Source organism: Biomphalaria glabrata, chromosome 18, assembly GCF_947242115.1.
Source record: "Biomphalaria glabrata chromosome 18, xgBioGlab47.1, whole genome shotgun sequence".
Lineage (NCBI taxonomy): Eukaryota > Metazoa > Mollusca > Gastropoda > Planorbidae > Biomphalaria > Biomphalaria glabrata.
In genome coordinates, this window is record NC_074728.1 from 10421146 (window position 1) to 10448888 (window position 27743).

The 27743-nt window shown below is 36.0% G+C and overlaps 1 protein-coding gene across 1 annotated transcript; it reads left to right on the top strand.

The window, feature by feature from the left end:
- The first annotated feature begins 1767 nt into the window (after window positions 1–1767).
- Window positions 1768–24585, top strand: LOC106058104 (2-succinylbenzoate--CoA ligase-like). Its single transcript, XM_056016794.1, has 9 exons — window positions 1768–2104; window positions 6151–6359; window positions 8892–9139; window positions 9735–9979; window positions 11986–12082; window positions 13245–13361; window positions 19575–19819; window positions 20308–20460; window positions 22647–24585. Exons 1-9 carry the CDS (start codon window positions 1814–1816, stop codon window positions 22779–22781), a joined length of 1740 nt encoding a protein of 579 aa, XP_055872769.1. The 5' UTR covers window positions 1768–1813; the 3' UTR covers window positions 22782–24585.
- The last annotated feature ends 3158 nt before the right edge of the window (window positions 24586–27743 follow it).

Sequence of the window (27743 nt, forward strand, 5' to 3'; positions counted from 1 at the left end):
TTAAAAGAGTATTACACTGTAATGTCTGTGAAAGTCTTTTTGTTTAAACAAGACGCTCAAAGGGCCTTTTATAAAAATAATAATAATAGCATAATAAGAATATTATAAAACCTTTAACAACTTGTTAACAACACTATGTGCCATAGTGACTTAGATCAGGCCATTTCGGTGGCCCTACCGGTCCATTTGGGTACCGGCCCACCGGGCATTTGCCCAAATGCCCATATAGCCAGTCCGCCCCTGGCTGGCAAGGTCGAACTGGTGTCCATCACGACGACAGCTTAAAGAGCATACCGCACGACCTGAGATTGGAGAGGTCTGCTCTTCCAGCTGTGCTCTGGCAAGAAACTTGGCGATACGGTGTAGTGCTTCGAAGCTACCATACAGGTACTGCATCACCAGGAAGTCATACCTGCACAGAAAGGTCGGGTAGAGAAATATTTATCTATTCTATATCTGTAATGTTCAGAGGACGCAAAAAAATAAAAAAAATAATTATTGTTTAAATCAACAAATATGCATCTCAATAGATTTTTTTTCTCTAATTATTTCATTTAACCTACTAATTAAAATAATAAATTGAAAATTAAAATCAAATGCTTGGTCGTTTTTTTGGTTTGTTTTCTAAATTTAGCGTGTTCTTTTATATATTAAGACTACAGGCTCTACAGGCATTAAAAACCTGCTGTCAACAAAAGACAATTTAGAAATTATCTATTACATCCCTTGGTTCATAATCTTATTCTAATATAGAATGCTGCGAGGAGTCAGGGGAGGCAGAACGATGTTTGTGAGAACTATAATTTGGTCTATTTATTGTTGTAAATTTAGGCCTGTAACCTCATTTTGGCTGCCTACATTCTTTAGCATTGGGAATTATTGATAAGACAAGAATCCTTGTTCTGCACAGGACATTGTTATTTGAAAAAAACTCATCTGGATCATAGGCATAAAAAAGCCAAAAAAAAAAAAAAAAAAGAATATTTTTTTAAACAAAGGCAAAGGGGCTGGGCAAAGAACCAAAAAAATATAAAACAAAATTAATTAATTAAAACAAGTAAATAAAAACAGAGATACGTGAAGTACTTTTGTTTTAAATTCAAAACTTGACCACTTATCTGTTGTTGACTGGTGGACTGTGAATGAACGGAATGGTCTGATTTCATTATGTTATATTAGCTACGGTGCCTGGTATATTAAGCCGCAGTTTATAAAGTAGTCCCGTGTCTTATTGGGACTCGTCGTTCAAACCCAAAATGTGGAGCCAATGGATATTGTGTTCACGGTTCCAATAGTATAAGTCGTAATTAAGCGTTCCATTGACTTTCTTTAGTCGCAGTAGACTATGGTTCATCTCGGGACGCAATTTTGTCACGTGACTGTAGAGCCCTATTCCTGATTTAAGCACAATCATATATGAAACGAATTTAATATTTAGTGTATCTATGCTTAGGTTTATTTTTATATTTGTATAGCAATTAGCGGTAAAAAGTTATTTTATAACAATAAATTATCATTTAATACTGCTTAAAATTGTACATTTCAAGATTCGAAAGGAAATATAGCCTATATAGTTTATCGTAGAATGTTTAAATCAATAAAACACGATTACACTACAAGCACATTAAAACATTCAAAATCAATATCAGAAAGACATGTTTATTATGTTATAATAAGGTAATAAACGCGCATAATCTGGATTAACTTCAAAGGCTGAAGCTGATCAGAATATTTTAATGAACTTCTTCTCAGATTACAGCCAATAGGTCATATATTACGATATCAAATCTGAACCTTTAAAACAAGAAAAACTATGGGTGGTGCTGTCAGCTCACTAAGAGACCTCGACACCGTCACTAAAAGACTTGTCCATCTGTCAGAGAATGACCCTAACAAAGAAATCTTTGTCTTCTACACCTCTGGACTTCGTGAGGCCTACACTGCCAGACAACTCTACACCTTGGCTGGGAGGTTTGCATTCAGGTTACGCCAGCGTGGCTTCCAGAAAGGGGACGTCATCGCCAACACCCTGAACGATTCCCCGGAGCGTGCGGTGACAGATATTGGTATAATGTTAGCAGGATGTGTCACAATGAACATACAGGTTAGAGTAATTTACATACACGAATTTTAATTGTGTAATTTACACGAGAGTAGAGGAAAGTTCAAATCTTATCAATAGTAACCAGCTCTCACAGTGCTGATGAAATGGGGATCTATACCATTGACACACCAAGGTAGGAAACTGATCATCGTTTCAATGGCACAAAAAAATAGACTGTGTCTGACCTTTTAATGTAACTATTGTTTAGTTACATTGGTTGTGTTTACCCTAGTCTTTTCTTTGGTTCTACTTAGCGACAATATCAACAAATCGTAAGGTCTATATAGCTGCTATTATTTTTACACCAATTGTCTTTAACTAAACGCTATTCACATAAATTGGCGCCTGTTACACCTTGGGCTCTTGAGGTGTTTAATATGTGACATGATGTTCTGGATAAGGTATCAAGATGTCCCTAAGGTGTGCCGGGGATTCTGTAGATATTATCTCTAGACCTAAATATCTTTAGAGATTCAAATAATGAAGATCCTTCCAATTCCAATACAGAACTTTAATTCAATAACTAGGGATCACTTTAATATACAGAATATACAAAATAAAACTGTATCAATGAATGAATATCTTCTTTCAAACTCTATAACAAATAGATTCAGATTAATACTAATTTCACAACTGAAGAAATATATGCGACTAGACTGTACAAGTTTCCATTCCACACTAATCTACGACCTATCTCTATGAAATAATCTCCACGAAGGATTCTCCAAATCCCGCTCTATCAAATCATTTCCATAACTCCTCCCAAAAGCTTCCTCTAACCAATCCAATCATTCCCCCATGAGGCGCTACGCTAACGCGCGTCAGATGACGTCATGGACTTTCCTTACGTCAGCGCTCGTGTCTAATGACGTCATAGGTTTTTCCTTTAACAGGGCTAAATCCTAAGTTAATTACCATAGATTAGGCTTACTAAACTGATACGTGACAGCGCCATATTTGCCATTTACCTTCTGCGTCACGTTTAGAGTCTCGACCTAGATCTAGCTATAATAGGCTCTAATTTGGCAGACTGGGCTCTATAGCTTTGGTCGGCAGCCAGTCTAGGAGACAGTAACTCCAATACAAAACCTACTGTGCCACTGTGGACAACATTTAGTTTAAAGAGTGGCATTGGTCCGCGTGATACTTTGCGCCGGCTGGAGGCAATGCAGTAATCTATATAATTAGCCCACAATTGACTAGTCGCAACAGTCGCTTGCTGGAATGTCCGCACACTGCAACAAAAGTGAATATCCGCTGCCGAGGACAGACGCAGACTAAGAAAAGAAAATCTTAATCGACCACAGGCGGACAATGGTTATGCTTGCCCTGTAAGTGGCAAAATATGTAGGTCACAGCTGGGGCCTGCGTAGCCGCGGGATATAGGCCTACTGCATTCCTCATTGATCTGTATACTGTCACTAACTATATGAAGAAACTTCCAACTAGACTCACGTAGAATATTTGTTTCTTATTGTTTTCATTTTAGTCAAGGCTGATAAAGCTTAAACAAAATTGGTCAAGTTGATATATGTTAATCTTAAAAAGAAACTTTTTTTCAACTCTTAAACCAATCTACCGGCATTATAACTCTGCCCACCCTAACACTAAATGGACCTTAAATTCCAGTATCCAACAACATCTAGGCCTTGCTCCTCTCAGGGAACATACCCCCCAACCCCTTTTTTTTTTGTTTTTGACAATTTAGACCTCGTCTTGCACCCTACACTTTTTTTGGTACGTCAGTTTTAGCCAATAAAATATTTCTTGTACTCTGCCTTCTGACAAGGAACAGTTTGAAATGAACACATCATCTACTGTTTGAAACACGCACACATACTCGCCACATACCTCTTTAGTACGTCAGCTATATGGTAAAATGCATTTTTTTTAAATCAATAAAACCGATTGAAAACTCTGTTTCTACAAGCGTTCCCCAACACACACTTGTAACTGGTCTCTTGACGTTGTATTAATATTACACATAGGACTGGTCACTAAGATGTAGAATCGTGCATTAATATCAATGTGTCGCGAATGCTGTAGTATAGAATGCTGGGTTCGTGCGTCCTGGAGTCACAATTGACACGTAGGCCTAACAAACATAAATAGTCTAGATTGACTTGAATCCACTTTAGCAGACATAATATAATGTTTAAACAATAATACAATATACTGCACTTCTGGTGGTAACATCAAGATATCCAATTTAAAATATAACTACATCCGCATAACAGCGGTATCAAATATACAAGTCATTTAAAATACAACTTCACTACTAAAATACACCCGCACCACAGCGGTTGACAATAAACTTCAATAACATGTATTCAGCTCTAAGTAAGGAAAGCAGCTATTGGAAATACGTGTAATGTCTCTACTTCCAGAGAAGACTCTAACTCGACTCAACTGACTTCAGGTTACTGCTGTCCACAACTGACTTTTACTTACTACTCGACTCAACTGACTTCAGGTTACTGCTGTCCACAACTGACTTTTACTTACTACTCGACTCAACTGACTTCAGGTTACTATTGTACCAAACGGACGAAAAGATACTACTGACAGAAAGTCAATTCAGTCATTCTTACTTCCTCTTTCTCTCTCAGAGGTTTCACGTGCCTTTCACCTTTATGACCCAAGGTGAAAATATAACAGGCAATGTCAAGCGAGATTGTGACAACACTCTGGGTGACATTTTTTCCTATTAGTCTTAGCTCTAGATTTTAGATCGAGCCGTTATCTGCACGAGACTGCACCTGAAGTAGGCATATATATATTTTTTGGTCTCGTCATTTTAACCGACAGATGAAAAAATCTTTAGTCTGTTTATACAAAAACATGATTACCCCTTTTCCAACGTAAACATAGGTCTACATTCTTCTTCTTCTAGCCAGCTTTTTAATTAATGTGTCTTTCAGAATAGGCTGGGTGATTCCTCAGACTTTATTTTAGATTAAATTCCTGCATTTTAAAGGCTTCGGTCTTTTTAATTTGCTTCAGTACTGACGTAAAAGAACATCGGATTCTAAACTGTAACTGGAATATCCGTGGGACAAGGCGGGGTTGGTCAGTCAATGGTTCATTCTCCGCCATCCACAGAGCTCTCCAAATTTAACTATTACATAGTAGAAATCTTAAAGTGGACTGTGCCCTGGTATACCCCGTGGAATCGTCACATCCTGGATGCAGGTCCCTTCACGCTATCACATTCACCAGTTCCAGAAAAAAAAAACCCACTTCGTGAGACATAGATCTCCGTCTGGAGTAGTGCAATCCAGACCTCCGTCAAAAAGCACCTAGAGGGGGTGGGAAGGCCCACTATTATTCACTAAGTGAAATACAAGTGGAAAGGCAGTGGGGTTATTAATTACTCTTGTTCATTTCCAAGCCCCAATACCCACACGGGGGAGTATCGCCACAAAGTGGAGGTTTGGATACAGAGTTTTCCTTCTCCTAGATGGGTTGCGTTATTCAGGCTGACGTGACCCAGCAACACGAAGCTAATCTTGTTTTGAGGCGCCAGTGTTCCTCCTTTCATCCCTTCTCCCATCAGTTTGTAAGATCAGGTTCCGCCGGATTTTTTTGGAAAATCAAACGTGAAGACTAGGAGCTGGATTTGACTATCAGAGGCATTTAGAGACGCAAGCCATTGGACCATATCTTAAACAGAGAGAGCTTATCCCCACTTTCACTCCCGGCATTGACAGTCCTTGGAACCCATAGGTCTACATAGTGGCACTGGTAATCGCCGAAGTCATGGCATTGTATAAAATTCTTTGAATTCTTAGGCTCAAGAGTTTCAGCTTTAGATGGAGGTATTAATCTATTACTTATAGTATTCATTTTCTCACTCTGTCCTGTTTAGAAGTCAAACAAAAAACATTTCTATATTTTCGGTGGTAAATTGGTAGAATTACTAATATATAGTCGACTATATCAAAACCTGCGTTGGATCTTCTAAAACATAAATCCATTTATTTACAAAAACTTTGGTTTCAAGTCAGCGAAGTCTAAGCTGAAGTTACTTCCAAACTCTTTTGCAGCTTCTTCTGGCCGATGGCACTGATTTTCGTCTTATGGCCCAAAACAGCAAATGTCGTGCAGTGATCATGTCTCCATGGAAACAAGGAGCAGCATGGAAACTAATGAATCAATTCTTCTCTGGCAAATCAGACCAAGGCTTTGTTGACATTCATATTGATAACATCCCGGATCTGACGTCAGCTATTCTGGTTGGTAGGACTGAGAATGGGTAGGTCATCAAACGCTAACACTTAAAGGCTTTTAAAAATAAGCTCGTCATTTTACTTTAACCTTTCTTTAAGATATGACATGTAGACCGTTAGGATTTGATACTTTTATAAAGGACTATTTAGATATTTCTCTGAGAGTATACTGCAGCTCGTATTACACAGCGGCTTAGCCCGTTGATTTTTCTTTTGTGGGCGGAACATCACTCACTTTTTTGGGACTTTCTATAACTGGTCTTTTTATCACAAGGCATTAAACATCTCAAAAATGTATTTAGACATTTGGCATTGTGCCCTTAAAATAGAGGAAATATTAAATTTCGTTTTGAATTTAGAGAAAAGACAGTACGCATGTATCGCTCCTCTCTTGTTGTCTTATCTACACATGTTGGAAATCATTTTCACTAGTCGACCTGCGTCGTAGCATACGCCGCTATTTTGAGGGGACGGCCTTAGGCCACTGCAACCTATGTGACAGCAGAAAGCCCCGCACTTTCATAGGACCCGCACTTTCATAGAATTCAAGGTGTATAAATTATTAACTTAAACATTTTATAACTTAAAAGAGATTTCCCGTGCCCTCCTGTCGATTTACCAGTAGCTCCTGGAAATCTCCCGAAGTTACTAAATATACGAAAAATTCCTTAAAATATACTGAAATACATAGACTAAAATTGTCATTTTGGGGTGTCATTCAATATGAAAAACTCCAATCCTAAGCGCGATAAATAAAAACTGCATTATGCATTAGCCCGTAATTGTGGGATCTGGTGAAAGAAGCTTCTAGCGCCTCAAACTAATGAAGAATTACTTGAGGTCAACAATTCTCAAAGATAGATTGAAACATTTGGTAATTCTTGCAATTGAGCGTGATCTATGTAGGAAACAGAATTATTATGATATACTGTATGACTTTGCTACACCCAAGGCTCGTAAAGTAATTCTGTACGTAGTAAAAAGATAGAATATAATGGATAGATGAATTTTTTTTTAATACAAACTCTTAAATTTCACTTATTATCCGCTTCCCTACCCAAACTTGGCCCCGCAAATCCGTTTCGCATAGGGCCCCCACAATGATTAAGTCCGGCCCTGCTATTTAGTGACGGGTGAATATGTATAGTAGATTAGTTGTTCTCTTTCCATGACTTCATGTTCACAGTGGTTTAGTCCGGCGCTGCTATTTAGTGTTTCTAAAATGTTTTACAAGTTTCGGATGTTCCTTCAGAGTTGAAGGACGAAGGGGGATGGGAGCTGGCAGGGTTTGATAAATCCAAACGACAGTCCAGAGCGCAAACCGCACGATCCGTAGTGACCGGTGAATATTTGTTCTCCCCCCTCTTGTTTTTTTTTGGGGTGTCTATCCGCAGAAATAAGAGAGTGATCTTTCCTTTACTTCTTCTTCTCGTCCAAACTCTTCAACGACGAAGAGAATTATATATATATATATATATATATATATATATATATATATATATATATATATATATATATTCCTCGCTCTTACTCAAAAGTAAAAAAAAAAAAAAAAGAAAAAGGTTTTAGATCATTTCGTTGCTGTCTAACTAAGTTTAGTTCTGTTCTCAAATGAAGCAGAAATGAAATAAAATAGGACGTAAGGCAAATTAAGTCGACTTAGGGGAAAACCAAGAAATTATGCAGGAAGACTTATTATTTTTATTTTTACTATTTCTATTTATTCTTTAAATAGTGAATGCTGCCTTTTGGGAAAATTTCGAAAATAAAATAGAAAAGTTTAATAGAAAGTTTAAGTTTTTTTCCCAAATTGCGGCGTTTTGGTTGCTAATCAGTCAAAACCGTGTCTTAGTGAACCAATAAGATGTAAAACAGAACGTGTGTACGATATATATAATACATTTCTCTATCTCGGATCAAGCCGAAATTTTTGCACAATTATTTCTTAACCTGATCACACACAAAATCAATAGCAAAATTAACCAATTAGTTAATTAACTATTGGTAATAAATTACTTTGTTTGGTATATCAAACAAAAGAAAGAAATAGTATCAAACAAGAAAAAGAAATAGTACTTGACTGAAGTGGTGATATTTGCTGAATTAGTCTTCCGAGGCTTAGTGAACATAAAAATGACTCTTCGCTAGTAAAGTGTTTAACGCATTGGCTTGAAAAGCCTGAGAAGGCTTCAGCCCACAAGTTCGAATTCAGGTCTTTCCCTTATTTAAAAGAAAATACATTTAAAAAGCGATCACCCACATATTCCGTTATTTCTCCCCCTTTCCAACTGGTTCAGACAAGTGATAGGATCATAGCGTATTCAGAACGCTAAAAGCATGAAATTGCGCTAAACGAAAACAATTGGTAAAAAAAAATCTAATCGCACAGATTTATTATTGTTAGTCTAGATCTATTACATATTTAATTACACGACTGATCCAAAATAATTGATACAAATTGATATAAGCTTTGTTGTTTTTTTTAAAGGACTTTTTGTATTTTGCTTGTTTTATATTTTTTTTAAAGAACGTCGACATTAAATGGTGTGCTATTTCAGAGAAAATAAACATTTTCTGAATGACTTAAAGATCGGCCGTGAGGATATCTATGTCGAGCCAGCTAAACCGGACGACCTGTTGATAATCATTTCAACTTCCGGAAGTACCGGCTACTCCAAACTTGTACCCAGAAGTCACGAGGATACTTTGAAAAGCGAGGAACTTGCCCATCACGTATTGTGCCCTGGAGTCCAATGGAACAGTCCTAGAGAGAAATGTTTAAAATACTACAACGATAAATCAATGGGTAGGTGGAAGCAAACATTGGTTAGACCTACATGGGATTGACTTTGAATGCATCATCCACAACCGCTATATGACGAACTTTTACAATACCTCTATTTTAACTCGTATCTTCGTGGAAACTAAAGCCTTCTGGGTGGGCTAAAAAACCTGGGTGGACACGGATCTCGAAAACAGCTCTAACTATTTTCCTAGAAATTTGACAAGTGATGCATATCGCTGTATAAAGAATAACTAGCTCGTCGGCCACACTGGGAAAACTAGTTCGACCGTTATATTTTTTCAAAGTTTAAAAAGAAGTCAATTTAAATGTCTCTAGAGAGCTAGGATATATGCATCTGGAAACAACTGTCTTCGGGTATATCCGCATTTATTGAAGAGTTTAATCATGTTACTATACTATAGGAACATCAGCTTCGAGGTTGTTTTTTTTAAAAAGCCGTATAGAAAACTGTTGGCTCTTTGGCTCTAACAGCGCTCTCTCATACCCACTAGCTGACTAGGGTAGGCGTCTCATATTAACGTTTGAGAAACACATATTAAAAATACATTCCTACTGTAAACTAACTGTTATCATTCCTTGTCTATGATTGTCAAAGGTTGGGGTGTTGGTATGCCTTTTGCTCCAATATGTAGTGCTGACACCAGAGTACTGACAGACATTTTCGACGCTGAGGTCAAGAGAACAGGAAAGGATCTTTGGGAAGCGTCCACCAAAGAAAACGCCCAATTCTGCCCCATGCTTTGTTTAGAGATGGACAGTGTACGGGAGTATATCGACTCTGTTGGAGGCTCGGAATTTAAGTTTAAAATGCTGATTGCAGGAGCCCAGCCCTTGAGGAAGGTTAGCAAATTGTGAAATATGAAATTTCAATTCCAATAGATATGTTTTATATACATATACAGAAAAATGTCGTGTACACATTGGGGGATATATTTTTAAGGGACATAATCTATTTATCTGATTAATCATTTCATTTCTGTTAAAATAATCTCCCTTTCCTAATTTAATCATGCCATTGTTGACTAATCGAAATGTTCATGACGTTACTTTCAAACAGGATGTGTAGCTGAGAGGCAACTGGGCTCGGCTTGCCCTGGGCACGGTACCCTGCCTCATCCTGGCGCCCGGGTGGAAACGGTTGGGAGAGGGGACGGCTAGCACAACAAGACTCCCGTGGGAGTTGAGAACAACCTCATTGCACTGTGCGGGGATGTAAAAGAGCTCCCACAGCGATCTGTCAACATTTAGGTGCCGTCCCTCAAGGGGCCGTTACTAAAGTGGCGTGTCCTGCACGGTTAGCCTGGTAGATCAAAGGAAAATGACGGGGGTCAAGGTGGTGCGGCCTTCGGCCGGGTCTCTGGTCCGCGAGTCAGGAGTGTCCGTGTCCACCGGAAGTGAACGCAAAACTAAACTTTGAGTTTAACCCCGAGTCTCACCCCCCATCAGACAGAACGGCGTATGCAAGGTCTGCGCAGTTCATTCAGGCAGGTGGAAGGGAACTCTTGTCTTTTTCTGGCCTTAGGATTTCAAGTGCTTTTGCAAAACTCTACATGACAATTTCAAATGGCTACAGCTTGGCCAGCTAACAGGGGGCTCGAGTTCGAATCCCCACTCGAGGAGAGTTATTTGCTGAGCTCCTAAAGGCAGCATAAGAACTTTCTCTAAGATATCCCACACCTCCGTTGGTCCACAAAAGAGATTGGCCCATAGCGCACTGAGCATCTTGCAAGCATCAAAGTATCGCTATATAAAATCAATTAAAAAAAAAACAATACAGAAATACAAAGATTTAAAAATAAAATAAAATATATAATTTAAAAAAAGAGTGAAAAACAAGGTTACAAAGACAGTTTGTGTGGAAACACAAACTCAAAATAGGCCCCCGAAGTGGTCCACCCAAGCAGGTAAGAAGGCAGGTTTCAATATTTTCAGAAAGAAAATCAGAATGAAAATTTATCAAAGGCAAATGACATTGAAGAATGGAGAAAGAAGGTTGACAGATCTTGTTTGGTGTCCCAACGGTCCAGCAGACCAAGTATAAGAGACATTCGATGTGAAACTGGCCTAACTGATGTCTTATAATGATTATCTAATTGATCTATTTGTTCTGTAAAGGGTCAATCTCGTATTCAAATCCTCAAGAAAAAAAAACAGTAAAAAACAAAATCTCCCCTTTTTTAAGTTCAGTGTTACATTGGCGTATGGGCATGCTGCAGTTCATGCGATGTTATGAAACACTACTTAGTAACTGTTGTTTTAAATTATGTTTCCCTTATATGTATACTAAATAGATTTTTTTTCTTTAATAATAAAAGTAAACATTTGTTTTGTAAATGTAGTAGTTAGTATGACAGGACTTACTTAATTTAGCAATACAATTGTAAAAAAAATATTTTGTGACAAAAAATCTAAAACCGTTTGCATAAATGTGTTAAAAATATGGTAAATAGTAATCTCCTTACTAAATAGCCTCCCATATTTGTTACTATTATTAGTGAATAGTTGTAAAAATTGTGTATTTAAAAAAAAAACAACAACTGTTTGCTTTGTTAATTTAAAAAATTAATTTTTTCGCTTTCAGAAAAGAAAAAAGTAACCGTTAAATCAGAAAGATCTAAATTCTAAAATATCATGATGTTGGATTTTCAAAATCTTTTCTAGTTTACGAGATCTAAACGGGACGGACGGACGGACAGACCACACAAAACTATTAGCGTCTATTTCTCTTTTGGGGGCCGATAAAAAAACACTTCTTATAAGTATTACAACAATGTTAGGGAGGTTATTATTAAAGGATTTATTAACAGATACGGTCTTAACAGCGTTGTCTTCCTTTTGTTTTTCAGAGTCAAATGGAAAACTTTCTGACATTGACAGAAAAACTTATAGTCGTCTATGGCTCCACAGAAGCTGGGTTTTTAACAGCAAAATGTATTACTAAAGGTACACATTACAATTTATACCCGTACTGTTTTGATATATAAATATTTAAAGGTGAAATAAAAAAACATTTTTTCATTAAAAAGCAATTCCTACTTCATGAAGCTGTTTGTGCTCTCGGATCTGTTTTGGGTTAGGTACATGCAATTGCCCCCCCCCCCCCCCCCTCACCCCACCGAATCGGCCAAGATACCAGAAAGGGAGCGACATAATATAAAATTTATATATTAATTCAACTAATTTTGTTCACAAACTATAATTTCTCCATAAAAACGGACCCCCCCCACTCAAAGGGTTTAGGTGGGAAAGGCAGTAGAGGTATTCGCCCCCCCCCCCACCAATTGGCCAACAGGGAACGACATAATATAAAGATCGGTTAAAAATATCAATAACAAGCTTTAAAAATATAGATATTTAATTGATTTTGTTAGCAAGCTGTGATTTCTACAAACGAATTGGACCGCCCCCCACTCGAAAGTGTAGGGGAGGGGGCGGGATTGATACCATCGCCCCCTCCCGACCCCACCAAATCGGCCAACATACTAGAGGGAGGGGCGAAATAATCTAAAAATAGGTTGAAATATAAATAATTATTATATATTTTTAACATAAATAATAAATTCGTATACAAATTGTGTGAATCCTATACTAAAGTTCGTCCCCCCCCCCTTAGGGAGAGGGGGGGGGGTCGGCCGAGTGGGGGGGGGGGCGATCGCCCCTATCGCCCCCCCCTGGATCCGCCAGTGAGTTTAGTACAGTAATATACGGTCTAACGTTGTAGCAGTTGATTGTGTTGCCAATTGTGTCTTATTGGCTGTTTGATTTGACCATTATTAAAGTACCAGATTATTTGGAGCCTTGTTGTCAGGTTCTTTATGTGTTGATGTGTTGTGTTGTATTTAGCAGTGTTTACAGAAGGCCTGAGTAGGAGGAGAGATCGTATATATATAAACGTTAAAATAGAGGTAAAGTAAAATTTTTTTTTCACAAATTAAAAAAAAGATACTAGTACACCGTAGCGGTGCGTATCGTCACAAAACAACAACAACAACAACACTGTCTTTGAGACGGCTGATACGAACTTTGTATAAATGTTTTATAGAAATGTACATTTGGAAATATTTCTTATCAATAAATAATTTCCTGTATTCTATTTTAAACTCAGGTGACACTATGCAGTCCAACGACAACGGTAAGGTCGTGCCTGGTGTAGAGTTACGTATTGTGGCTAATGATGGTAGGCTATGTCGGCCTGAGGAAACGGGAACTATAGAGGTCAAAGGTAAGACACGAGCTGGACTGAAAACATTGAAAACCTGGCATATGAGGCTGACGGGCATAAACCACTTGAGAACCTGGAATACCTGGGATATTAGGCTGATAGGCGTTAACCGCTTGTTTATCAAAGACGCTCGAATTCGAAACCTGTGAACTCTTTTTTTTAATATGTTGGTAATTCTGAATGACATAATGGGTCAGCCATCTTTGTAACTATTTTTTTTATTGTTTATGTTCCAAAGAAATCCCCATATTGTGTCTTTAAAAAATAACAAGAATACATGTTTTCAAAGCAATGCTATTGTCTGCCATTCAAAATGACCAATATTGTTTTTTTAGATTCATGTGTCGCTAAGTCACAAGAATGTTTGTCCCTGAGCTTTCAACCACTCATCTAATACCCTACCACTGTGCCTTTGATAGAGGCAAGAAGTGCCAATGTAGACGTGACATTTAAGTATTGCGCTGAGAGAAACATCGACTTGGTACACAGAAACCCAGGGTGACTGAATGACTCTCATTTCATCTTCTCTAGAGTTTCATACAATAGACAATATTAAACAAGATTACAAAGAGAGTTTGTGTTACACAAACTTAGAGGCGGCCCCCGTCGAAGTCGGATCCCTGTCGGATCTGCATATTCGCAAATAATATTCAAGAGGTGATTTAATTTTGATGGTCAAAAGCAGTGATGCCCAACCTTATTCGCCCGGCGGGCCATTTTCATTTCCGACACTCATGTCGCGGGCCACATCGTCGAATAGATGAAAAAATGAAATAGAGAATAAGTCCATTTTAAATAGTTTTATTAGAAACCTGTAGCACTACTTGGCCAACGTACACACGTAGGGCGATTACGTAAGATTGGTCTCATCCGTTTTATTACTGAAAGGTTTGTCTACTCAACGAAGTGCTTGTAAACATTGTGATCGTCCTTAACACTTCATTTCGGACATTTGAAAAGTTTCACCAGGCAACACGGCCAAGAAATGAACTGTCTGCATCACTCTAACTTTCTCAAACAGGGATGTCTGGATTTGTAAGTCAATCAATTTCAGTTGCAGATCTATCGGAGTAATCCTCAGTGGCAATAGAAAACATTTCAAAATCTGCTGCTCTGTTATTTAGTTTTGCAATGCGTTAACTGCTTTTTTTTTTTTACCCAGGACTAATTCTTTCACTACTGCTAGAAAGCACTTTTTTACGCATCATTTCTCATACTTTGAGCAGCTCTGTAACTTGTCCTTACCGTGGACTCATTTCTTGTCTCTTTGTTCTCGTCAGTCACTTTACTCATTCAACTAGGCGTAGCTTAGCGATCTTTTTCTTGGCGGTTAAAACCAACAATGCCGCCATATTTTTTTTTATGTTTTGATTTGCAAATGACTTTTTGTTATAAGTTTTAAAAACAGTAACATTTCTGAATCTTGTTGGCATATGTTAAACAAAAGCAAAGATGTCTTCACTTTTTTCCTGGAAGTTTCTACATTCATTTCGTACCTATGGCTCTCTCATTTCATTTACGCTCAAATATTATATTAAATGGTACTACCATTCACTTTGATATCAAAAGAACTTTACCAAAAAAATGATGCAGAATTGATGCCCTGTGTTACACACAACATATACACGACTAGCTCTAGACAGCAGCGGAATTATTCAAGAATCTAAAACAACTGTCAACACTTGTCACCAAAAAATAAACGTCGTGTTCATTAAAAAAAAATAATATAAATTAAGAATGCCGTAGATTAGAATGAAATCCATCCAAGAAAAAGTGCAAGTCCTAACGTAGAAAAATACATTTTTCAACCTTTTAAAAAAATTTCTTCACTTTGTGCCGAGGTTTAGGCGGGCCGGATGGAAGCACGTCGCGGGCCGGATCTGGCCCGCGGGCCGTAGTTTGGGCATCACTGGTCAAAAGTAATAATGTTTCAAAGATTCATTTGCCGTAAATTTAAATTTAAATTAAATAAAAAATAGTAGATTAGTTTTAGTATATTAAAACATTACAATATTGATCAAAACGTTTGGAAATGAAAATCTACACTTTTTTTTACACTTTAAGTTTAGAAATTGAAATTCTACATCTTAATCTAGTCTATTTTAGTCTAAACTAGATCTAGAAATTCTAGATCTAGACTCTAAAATAATTTTCATTAGAATATAAATCCAGATCTAGATATACTGTAATAAAAATCTAGATCTAGTTTAAAAAATCTAGATTAGATCTAAATCAAGATATCATTCCTTTTTTAAACGCGAGTCACATAACGAGGCTTAATAAACATTACTATACCGAGTTCTTTTTTCATTTCATTTGAAGAATTAATTCCATATAACGTCAGTGGGGAAAAAAAACACTACGTCACACGGCCTAGCAAGACTAAAAATCGCCTTCATCAATACGAGCCATTTATCGAGTGTTCATAGACTTTGGTGCACCGAGTGCGTTCTTTAAGCATTTCATTTAAAGAATTAATTCCATATGACGTCAAAGGAAAAAAAACACCACGTCACACGGCCTAGCTTGAATAAAAATCGCCTTCATCATTAGAGCCATTTATCGAGTGTTCATAGACATTGGTGCACCGAGTGCGTTCTTTTAGCATTTCTTTTAAAGAATTCATTCCATATGACGTCAAAGGAAAAAAAAAACCACTACGTCACACGGCCTAGCTAGACTAAAAATCACCTTCATCAATACGAGCCATTTATCGAGTGTTCATTGACATTGGTGCACCGAGTGCGTTCTTTTAGCATTTCATTTAAAGAATTCATTCCATATGACGTCAAAGAAAAAAAAACACTACGTCACACGGCTTAGTTAGACTAAAATATGTTTTCATTAATACGAGCAATTTTTCGAAGGTTAATAGACATTGGTGCACCGAGTGCGTTCTTTTAACATTACATTTAAAGAGTCCATTCATATGACGTCAAAGAAAAAAATTCCATTACCTCACAATAGGGTAGTACCGGTACCATAAAAAAAAATGTCTTTATTTACACGAGATATTTAAGGAGGGTTCATAGACATTGGTGCACTGAGTTCTAATAGAATTTATTTAAAAAGGATGAAAGCCGCATTGTTTTTGCGTTTTGTCTGTCAGTCGTTCTGTCCGTCATCTTGATATAAAAAAAACAACAACTAAAGGTTATTAAAAATTGATTAACCTTTGTTTTACGTTTCAAAACATCGCAATAATTTTTAGGTATGAACACAATTGAAAAGTTTATATAATAGATTGTTCCGGATGTTTGTATAAATAGTAAAAGAAAAAGAGAATTTCAGATAAATGTAATACCGTTAATTAAATTTTTTGGATGGTCTCGTATAAAAATTAGATGTACTACAGCCATGTGGAGAGAATTTCATTCCTTACTTTGGTGTTTGGATTCTGTTTTCCTTAAAAATCGGAACATAATATTAACGATAATTAGATTTTTTAATGTTTTAGGTAGAAAGTTAAATGTACTGTAAGAGAGTAGTGAGTTAAAATATTTTTCATAAAAATCCGTAAAAACATTATTTCGTAAATGAGAAGATTATTTGTTTATTAATTAGAAGAGGGAGTTCAAACAATTATTTGGCGTTAGTAGATTTTAAAATAAATTCGGAAATTTCTGGCGACGATTTGTAAGAAACAAAATCCGGAACTTTCTTTATCGATTACAAAACTTCTATGTTATGTTTTAGCAAGAAAATTAAATGTCTAAAAAGTAATTTTCAGTAATCAATTCTAGTAAATTACTTTTTTTAAAGCCCTGAACAACCTATTGTCGATATTTTAAAAAATTTGTTTAAAGATGAAAATACGGAACAATTTGATATTGATAACCAAATTAAGTGACGCATTGTCAAATAATATAAGTGTAATATTAGTAAATTATGCGATTTCAATCATTAGGCATAATTCATGTTTTATAAAACAATATCCGGAACATTTTTACACTTAATGAAATATAAGTCAGTATAGAGATTTTGATTTAGCATTAATATGCTATTTACATAAAAAACGGAACAACATATTATTGATAATGTGTTTTTGCAATGTTTAAGCATGGAAATTGAATGTATTATAAATTAGAAGAGCAAACAAACATTTGTTGGGGTTGATTAGTTTTGCAGAAAAAAATCCGGACGGAACAATCAATTTTTAGATACTTAAAACTATTGAGATGTTACGGGAGGAACATTAAAGTGTAAATCAGATTTTCAATAGCTTTTAGAGTTCTAGTTTTTTTAATCTAATCGTGACGGACAGACCGACCAACAGACAAAACGCACAAAAATAATCTTCTTTTATTCGGATGGGGGCACTAAACAAAAAATAAATAAAATCTGATTTTTTAAAAAAGTTTAAGGAATTGGTTTAGCACCAGATCATGTAGCGACGTTACGCTACTGCATGAAAATCGCTGCATAAAAAGTCCATGAGAAAAAAATGTGCGTGATATTTACATACAAAATGCATTATTAGCCTTTATAAACAAACAGAAATGTTTTCTTTTAATTTTAGCAGCTAGTTGACCAGAAAAAACATATTTAACTATTATTTATATTTGTTGTAAACATTTCCTGTACATTTGTAAAATATATTTGACTTAGTGATACTGAAAATACACAAATATTTTCCATCTTTGTTAGCATATTGTAACATTGCCTCCCTTACATTTACGTAATTGTTTTAGAATTGGTGTATATCTATGAAAAAATCGCTTGCATAATTAATTTTATAAATTAAACGGTTTGCTTTTAGAAAACCGAAAGTAGCCCTTGCACCTAAACTTTTCAAGCCGCATTTAATGATGAAATAATATTTTTCATATCTCTTCTAGTTTTCGAGATCTGAGTGTGACAGACGGACAGACGGACATTTTGCACAAACCTAATAGCGGCTTTTTCCCCTTACGGTGGCCGCTAATAAAATTAAACAATCCTTTTATTTATAAAGGCACGTTTGAAATTTAGGGCAAGTCAAACTTTGGGTAACACAGCCCGGGTACGCTGTTCTGCCTCATCGTGGCACCCGAGTGGAAACGACCATTAGAGGAAGTGGTTAGGCTAAATTAATGGCGAAATAAAACTCCCGTGGGGGTGTCCTCGGGTAGGCGAGAGCTTACCCGTTGCACGGAGCGGAGTTGAAAGAGAGCCCTTACGCCCCTGTCAAATATCCATGCGCCGTTCGTCAAGGGACCGTTTACACTAATGGCGAGTCATCCACGGTTAGCTTGGTACAACATAGGAAAATGGCGGAGGTTCCCGGTGCACTCGGCCTTCGGCCATTTCTAGCCCATGCGCTCGGGGACCAGATGCATTGGAAATAGCAATGCTTTACATAGGCATTGACTTGGGTCTCTTCCAGACAGAACTGTGTGTTCACACAATGTTTTTTTTTTTTTACTGTTTAACACTCAAACAGGTTTTTTTTTCAAACTTAGAGCTCGAAGAGCCTTCCTCTCAGCTCTTAGACGATCAAACGGTAACACACACATAATCCATCAAAAGGGAAGCAATTATGTTAATGTCAATGTCAATAAATTCATGATATTCAGACTGCTACTACCAAATTAACCTCCTAAATATCGAAAAAAAAAAAAAAAAACACATATTGTATTAAATTACCAGAAGCTTCCCAGTGTACCGATTATTGAAAAAATATATCAAAATTTAAGTAATGTTTAGTACGCAAGCTTAAAATATATGGCCATACTGCAAGATCCACGGGGCTCGCAAAGACCTTCCATCAGGGAACAGTACCAGGAAAAAGAAGAGGCAGACAGAGAAAGTGATGGGAGGACAACACAAAAGAATGGACGGGCCTACAATTGAAAGATGTTTTAAACAAGGCAAAAGACAGGGAGGAATGGAGAAAGGCGGTCGACAAATCTTGCTTGGTGCCCCAACGGTCCAACAGACTAAAGGATAGGTAAAGGTAAAAGTAGGTTAGTACTAATTGTTAAATAAAAATATAAGACTTGTATTCTATTTGTATAGTATACTGCTCTATTTCAAAGGTCTCTTCAATACACAGAGCTATTCATTTCTTTCCAATTCCCCTGCAGTTGATTTCTAAGACTTTTATTATTGCAGGTCTCGAAGTATTTGAGGTTAGGATTATGGTTGTGTGAACTTGTGATTAGGGTAAGGGTTAGGGTTTGTAATCTTGTTTTTCTTTCCTACATTCAATGTCAAAGACTTTTATGATTACAGGTCCAGATGTATTTAAAGGCTACTACAACAGACTGACCAGTCCAGACCCGCAAACAGTGAAAGCTTTTACCTCAGATGGGTGGTTCAAGATGGAGGACTATGGTTACATCGATAAAGATGGAAACGTCTTCGTGTTTGGTCGAACTAAAGATATTATTACATACGGAGCAGATTCCTTGTATCCGGGATGGATGGAGAAAAAGTTGATGGAACATTCTGACGTATTGGAGGCTATTGTAGTTCCGGTCAGTACCGAAAGATTAACGACGGTTTTATTGCAGATTGCAAAAAGTAAAATCAATTTGATTGGAAACGGGATGGCCATTTCCTAAACGGCTCTAACGAGTCTCCTAGAAATTATAAAATGTATGAATGTTTTTGGGAAATTCAATAGTTGGACAAAAGTAAAGGCAGTTGCTCGTTGTGCTGGCCACATAACACTCTTTACATCATCTGCTCTTTAAGGATACGTTTACTTTTTTTTAAACAGAAAAAAGCATCTGAAGAATATGAGACAAAATGAAGAACGAGTCCAATAATCTAAAAATAAATCAAAATCCTGAGATCTTGATATATCTTATCAAACAGGAATCATAGACCAGATCACATATCACACGACCAGATAGCTATCCATCTTATATGAATGTTGTAATTAATCTTGTCGACTAAATTTTGAGAATAGTATTTTGCAAATAGTAAGTGTAGCCATATAAATAAATGAATGTTTTATTAGGTGTCAGATCCACTGTTGTACCAAAACATCTGTGCTTGTGTTAAGATAAAGAGGGACAGCAAACTCAACGAAGATCAACTCAGAAAATATTGTGATCAAATTTTTCTACCAAATCCTGTCAGTGAGGAAACACCAAAACCGCAACACTTTATTGTAAGTACAATCAACTTCTCATTAAGGATAATTGGTTTCAAGAAGAAAAGTTATCTCATTTTGACCCAATGGAATCAATGAAGAATTATCAATCTCTTAATTCCTACAAAATTATGATAAAAGTTCATATTCCTTCACCTTCTTCACCTATCCCTGAGTCTGTTAAACAGTCGGGGGTGTCACGTGTTTATTATGTTTATTTAATTGGCAGATCTTGATGCTATAAACTTGTGACATATGTGGGTTCGGAGGTGCCTTGATTAAGTTCAAACACTTTAATAATCAATGAAGTAACAAAGTGCTAATATGTTTTCTTGAGTTTTAATTATTTAAAACTTAACTTGAAACAATAAATGTATGTACAAAGATATATAAAACAGATACAGGATTCAGTGAAAATAATCAATGAGTAAATATTTACTTTAAAAACTAGCGACTTCTAAGCCTAACTTTCTAGCTCTCCCTCCCGTCTCCAGCTAACACTCCGCCTTTTATATCTTTCTTTAGAATAAAGAACCGTGACATCTCAATACCCATCCTTGACCCGTTTACATTTAATTTTCCCCTCAATTGTTTCTGTAATTTAACCTACGCCAATTATGTCTCCCTGCCGTAGCCTTGAACTAAGTTTTAATCGGCGTCCTTCTGGCATTAAAGCGCGAGCCCGCTGACCCGATTTAAGATAGGTACAATGTCCTCATTCTGTGAACAGCGAGGTGTCCCTAGGAATTGTATTTTGTAATTTAAGACATGTTAATTTTGTTTCCCTGCTGTAGTCTTGAGCTAAGTTTTAATCGGCGTCTTTCTGGCATTTAAGCGTGGGTACGCTGACCTGATTTGAGAAAGGTACAATGTCCTCATTTTGTAAACAATGAGGTGTAACTAGGGACGTGACAGGGGGCACCACAAATGATCAATCTGTCAACCGTGTTTCCCTATTCCTGTCTTTTGTCTTGACTAAAGTGATAGTTTCAGTGACAGTTCCGTCCAATCTTTCATGTCTTCCCATCGTATTCCCTACCTGCCTCTTTTTCTTTTCTCTGGTTCTGTTCCCAGCTGGAAGGTTTTTGCAAGCTATTTTTTTAACAGAGTGATTGAAAGTAGTGAAGAAATGTTTTTGACAAATCCTTATATAAGAAGTATTGAAACAATTCACCATGGATACATAGAAACATTTATAGATAAACAAGGTTTCTCTTTTTTTGCTACTTTTGAGGAAAAAAAAAGTCATAGCCAAAGGGGTTTTGAGTTTAAACCACCCTTCAGCGGGGTTTGAAGCCGAAAAATACCCCTTTAATAAATAAATAAATAAATAAATAAATAAATATATATATATATATATATATATATATATATATATATATATATATATATATATATATATATATATATATAATTGCAAATTGCACACTCAAAATGCTATGAGCGTAGCCCAAGGTGTTTTGAGTTTAAGCCCCCACCCCTTCAGCTATAATGCTGAAAAATACCTCTTCAAAATAAAAAAAAAAGCAAATACGCACAAAAAACTCTATGAACGTAGCCAAGTCAAGGGGGTTTTGAGTAAAAATTCTCCTCATCCAGAGGGCTTTTGAAAAATTTAAAACCTCTCCAGATGGTTTTGAGTTTAAAATTCCCCCTGCATAGAGTTTTGAGGTTGAAAACCTCTCTCTTCAATATTATTCTAAAGCAAACTAGTCACCAAATTCTATGAGCTTAGTTAAAGGGGTTTTGAATTTGTTATTAGAAATCCAAAGAAATTTAGTTTCAAACCCCCTAACAGATGATTTTGACGATAAAACTTCCGTTTTCGATATAAAATCTAAAGCAGTCACCCAATTCCAAGAGGTAGACAAGAGAGGTTACAAATTTCTACCAGTGGCTGGGCTCCCCTGTACTTTTTCATTTAAAAGTGGTGTATTTTTTTTTTGAAATTTGCTTGCATAGATAAATTTTAAAATTAAACGTTTCCCTTTCGGAAAAGATCTTTGAATGATCTAAAATATCACGATGACCAGTTTTTACTTTCCAGTTTCTGAAATCTAAACGGGATGGACGGACGGACGGACAGACAGACCACATAATTGCTAAAAATGTAAAGATGTTTTGTTGTTTTCTCGAAGTCTTCAGACTCAATGACAAAGTGTCTTTCTTTAAAAGTTATTTTTTTTCTCTCTACAATAATTTAGATTACCAAAGGGGATTTCCCTGAGATGTCCACTGGAAAACCAAACAAGAAACGACTTAGAGAGATGGCCGAATCAATGTTTGGATACGATAAGAAGGTTATTTTATCAGTGGCGGCGCCAGAGTCGGAAACCTAGGACAGGATCATTGTGATCCTTTACGGTGGAAACAAAAATGGTTCAATTATGTTTGCTTGTAAAATGTGCAGCTAAGAGAACAATTATAAGAAAGATAATATTGCAAAACTTTTATTGCCAACTCACGCTGTCTCGTTTCCACTTTCTCTCCCGCTCTCTCTCTCTCTCACATTCTTACTTTCTCTTACTCTCTTCCATTCTCCCTCGCTCTCGTTCTCCCTCTCTCTCTGTTCAAATCTATTAAAGTACTATCCACAGTTTTTTAAATTTTTATTAACGGCCCCCGTAAGGGAAAAACCGCTATTAGGTTTGTGCAGAATGCCAGTCTGTAGGTTTGTCCGTCTGTCACACTCAGATTTTAAAAACTAGAAGAGAAATGAAAAATATTATTTCAGCATGCGATGCGGCTTGCAAAGTTTAGGTGCAACGGCTACTTTTGCTTTCCTAAAAGCAAACCTTTTAGTTTATAAAATTAATTGTGCAAGCGATTTTTTCCTAAAAATACACAAAATACATAAATGTAAGGGAGATAATGTTAGAATATGTTAACAAAGAAATATATTTTTTTTTTGTATTTTCAGTATCACTAAGTCAAATATATTTATAAATAGTACAAGAAATTTTCACAACAAATATAAATATTAGTTAACTGTGTTTTTTTCTGGTATACTGTCTGCTAAAATTAAAAGAAAACATTTATGTTTTATATTTTCATAAAGGCTAAGAATGCATTTTGTATGTAAATATCACGCACATCTTTTGAAATGGACTCCTTAAACAGCGTGCTCCAGGCGGTAGCATGACGCCACGGCATGATGCAACACATGACCAGTTCCCTCAAACTTTTTAAATAATCGGATTGTATTATTTTTTTGTTTAGTGCCCTAATCAGGATAAAAGCCGCAATTTTTTTTTCGTTTTGTCTGTTTGTCGGTCTGTCCATCATGCTTGGATTAAAAAAAAACAAACAATACTAAAAGCTATTGAAAATCTGATTTAACTTTTAATTTTCCTTCCAAAACATTGCTATAGTTTTAAGTATCTATAATAGAATGTTACGGATATTTTTTGTGAAAAACTAATCAATGCCGAATGTATGTTTGCTCTTCTAACTTATATTATATTTAATTTCCGTGCTTAAACGTTGCAAAACACTTTATCAATCATTTGTTGTTCCGGTTTTTTAATGTAAATAGCATATAAATGCTAAATGAAAATCTCTATACTGACTGACAAATTTATGTCAAATGACTTTTGTTTTCAAAAATATCGACAAAAGGTTGTGAGGATTTTAAAATAAGAAAGTAATTTACTAGCAACAACTATTGAAAATCACTTTTTTGACTTCTTTTAAATTTAATTTTCTTAATGAAACATAATATTTTTTTTTTTCGGTAAAGAATGTTCCGGATTTCGTTTTGAAAAAAAATCAATACTTTAAATCGTCGCCAAAATTGTTCCGAATTTAATATGACAATTCTACTAACGCCCAAAAATTGTTTGAAATCCCTCTTCTAATAAATAAAACAAATAATCTTCTTATTTACGAAAATCGCTTGTTCCGGATTTTTTTGAAAAACATTTAAACTCTTTTTATGTATGATCGCACTTCTCTCTCCCAATACATTAAATTTTCTAGCTAAAACGTTACAAAATCTAATAACTGTTCAAATTTTTTTGAAAAACAATTTCCTAACACCAAAGTTTGGTTTAAACATCTCTCAACAAGGCTACAGTACATCTAATTTTCACACAAGACCATCCTAAACATTTAAATTAAATATATTAGATTCATCTGGAATTCTCTTTTTCTGTCAATATATATATATATATATATATATATATATATATATATATATATATATATATATATATATATATATATATACATGGGCGTAGCCAGGATTTTTTTTCGGGGAGGGTTTTGAATCCCCCCGACCCCCCCCCCCCCACCCCGGGGAAAAAAAAATTATATATATATATATATGTGTGTGTGTGTGTGTGTGTGTACATACTTAATATTTATTACATTCTGACCCCTTTGGAAGACGTTTATTATTTATTGTAGACTCCCCGCCCTTGCTAGCAAGGAGGTCTGGAGGAGTTGGAGCCGCCGAGCACTATTTCTGGTATTAAAAGCCAACAAAATGCATATTCTGAGGTATCTACAGTGCATTTTCTTGCTATTAAAAAGTTTTATTTCAAAAACCTAATGTGCTATTCTTACTGACTTAGAGCCTCTCGCGCCGTTCGGCGCATTTTCCGGCAAGCTGTTTCCGCAACTCTTATTTTGCGTAATTCATTTTGTGTGAGAACATGTCCCGCAAAACCTCATGCGACGCTCTGTCACAACCTTACTAAGGATTCGACTCCCAGTTCGGCATATGATTTCTTTGATTTAGACCCGATCTCTATGACTGACTCCTAAAATCTGTCTTAGCCATCTTTCTTGAGACATATTTAATGATTTTCAATTTCGGCAGAAGACTATTCACACTTTATTAATTGAGCCCAAGCCACTGGTAGAAATTTGTAACCTTTCTTGACTACGCTCTTGGAATTACATGCCTGTATTTCGCTTTAGATTTTCGTCAAATCATCTGTTGAGGGGTTTTAAACTAAGAAATCTCTGGAGTTTTTTTTGTTTTTTTTTTAATTCAAAAACCCCATTTAGCTACGATCTTAGAATTTGGTGACTGTAGTTTGCTTTAAAATAATATTGAAGAGAGAGGTTTTCAACTCTAAACGCTCTGTAGGGGAATTTTAAACTCAAAACCCCTTTGCCTACGCTCATAGAATTTTGAGTGTGTAATTTGATTTTTTTTATATTGAAGATGGGGTTTATCGTAAATTTTGGAGGGGGGTTTAAAATCTAAATCTTCCTCAACTGTGCTGTTGGAATTTGGGGATTGTTGTTTGCATTTTTTTTGTTTTGTTTTATAGAAGAGGGGGATTTAACTGCAAAAACCCCATGTAGGGGGTTTTAAACTCAAAGCCCCCTGGTAGAGGGATTTGTATCTCAAAACCCCCTGATAGGGTTTTTTTAAATCTCAAAACCCCCTGGTAGAGGGTTTTTAACTCAAAACTGCCTCGGCTGTGCTGTGGTAAGTGATGATTTAGTATTAGAATCTCACCTAAAATGAAAGCAAAAATCAGTCACTTAATTCCGTTCCCCCCCCCCCCCGCAAAGCCGGGGGGGGGGTGTTTCATTTCGGGGGGGGGGGTTTGAACCCCAAGAACCCCCCCCTGGCTACGCCCATATATATATATATATATAAACATCCGTAACAATCTATTATAGAAATTTAAAACTATTTCGATGTTATAGAAAAGAAATTAAAGGTTAATCAGATTTTCAATAGCTTTTAGTCTATTTTTCGATATAAACTTGAAGCACAGACAGACTAACGGACAAAACGCATAAAAATGAGGCTTTAATCGAGACCATTCGTACATTATTCAAACTGTACATTTTAGATCTAGATCTATTAGATATAATTCAAACGTTTAGTTTAGTAAATCTACATTCTCATACTAATTCCATTTAAATGCCAATAGCTCTGTTGGTAACTGTGCTGGGACATCGAGCAGACGTTGCCGAAGTACAAGCTCGATGCCTTGCTATTTTCTTTTTTTTTAAATTACAAATCAATACCAAAAGATTATCTAAAATCGCTCGTCTGACATATTGTACATATCCTGTAGTTGTCATGCCGTAATGTGTAATATAGCTCTTTATCAATAATAGGCTATTAGTTTGTTGTTAACAGCAATGCCTGCTCGTGCGTTTAGCGTGCTGGACTGATTATCTCGATTATCGGGTTCATACTCTGCTCTCTGACCGCCCACCTCCCCGTCGTCCAGCGGGAGGTTTGGACAAGGAAGTAAATTATTTTGAACTTTGAAGGAACATCCAAAACACGTAAATTATTTCACAGAAAAAAAAAATTTTTTTTTACAACGCAAAATGAATCTTTTTAAAACATTATTACTTCTGACAATCAAAACAAAATCACGTCTTGAATATTTGTACACAGCTGTGACGTGGCAACGAGTCATTGGTCTCCACTGCCCACATGTTGGGACAATGGTGCAGTGTACCAAAGAAACAGAGTGCATATCAACCCGAAAAGAGAAACAGAACAAGATATATTCCCCGATACTGATGACAACTTACAGGACAATAGAACTCCCAATAGAACTCATGATCAACACATTCGCCACTCATCAACTCATCATTCCCTCCGACCAAGGGATCAGTTGAAGAAACCGACAAGATTCAATGACTATGTGTCTTAATGAACAATTGAATGTTGATTTTTAAATGTGATATGTTTCCTATTCATTGAAGCGTATATATGTTTGGTATGTTTAGTTGTTTATGCTGTTGTGGTTTTGTTTTATTTTTTTTTTTATGATACTCCAAGAAATGTTTTATTTTTTATTTTTTTTTAAAGAAAAGGGGATGTTGATATGGTGCGCAAAGGTGCACGCGTTCAATATAATAAAGTATTGTTTCCGTCAAGCCACTAAGGATATTGCACACTGAGAACCTAGATCTTAGTCAATATGGTGAAATCATGGGAAAAAATCTATTAAAGGAGCAAATTTTAACTTGCACATAACCGGATATTTTCTGAGTTTTAACCCTGATGTATAAAAAAAAATACATTTGCCAAATTAGTTTGCTGATATTTACTATAAAAGATGACAAAACACCTTGCGTTGTATTTAATTAAGCTCATGCTAACTTTGAGATATTTATCTTCTTTTTCTAATAAATTACGTCATTTTACAAGAGAAGTTAATTATGTCGTACACTTTTCATGTGTCTATCTAGTTATGTTAATCAGTGACTTAAAATCTGTCTTGTTTTCCTGGCTGATTCAGCCAACCCATTAAATCAGATAGTGTATTGAAATATTAATTTCCATACGCAGGCATAGATTGGCATCTTTAATT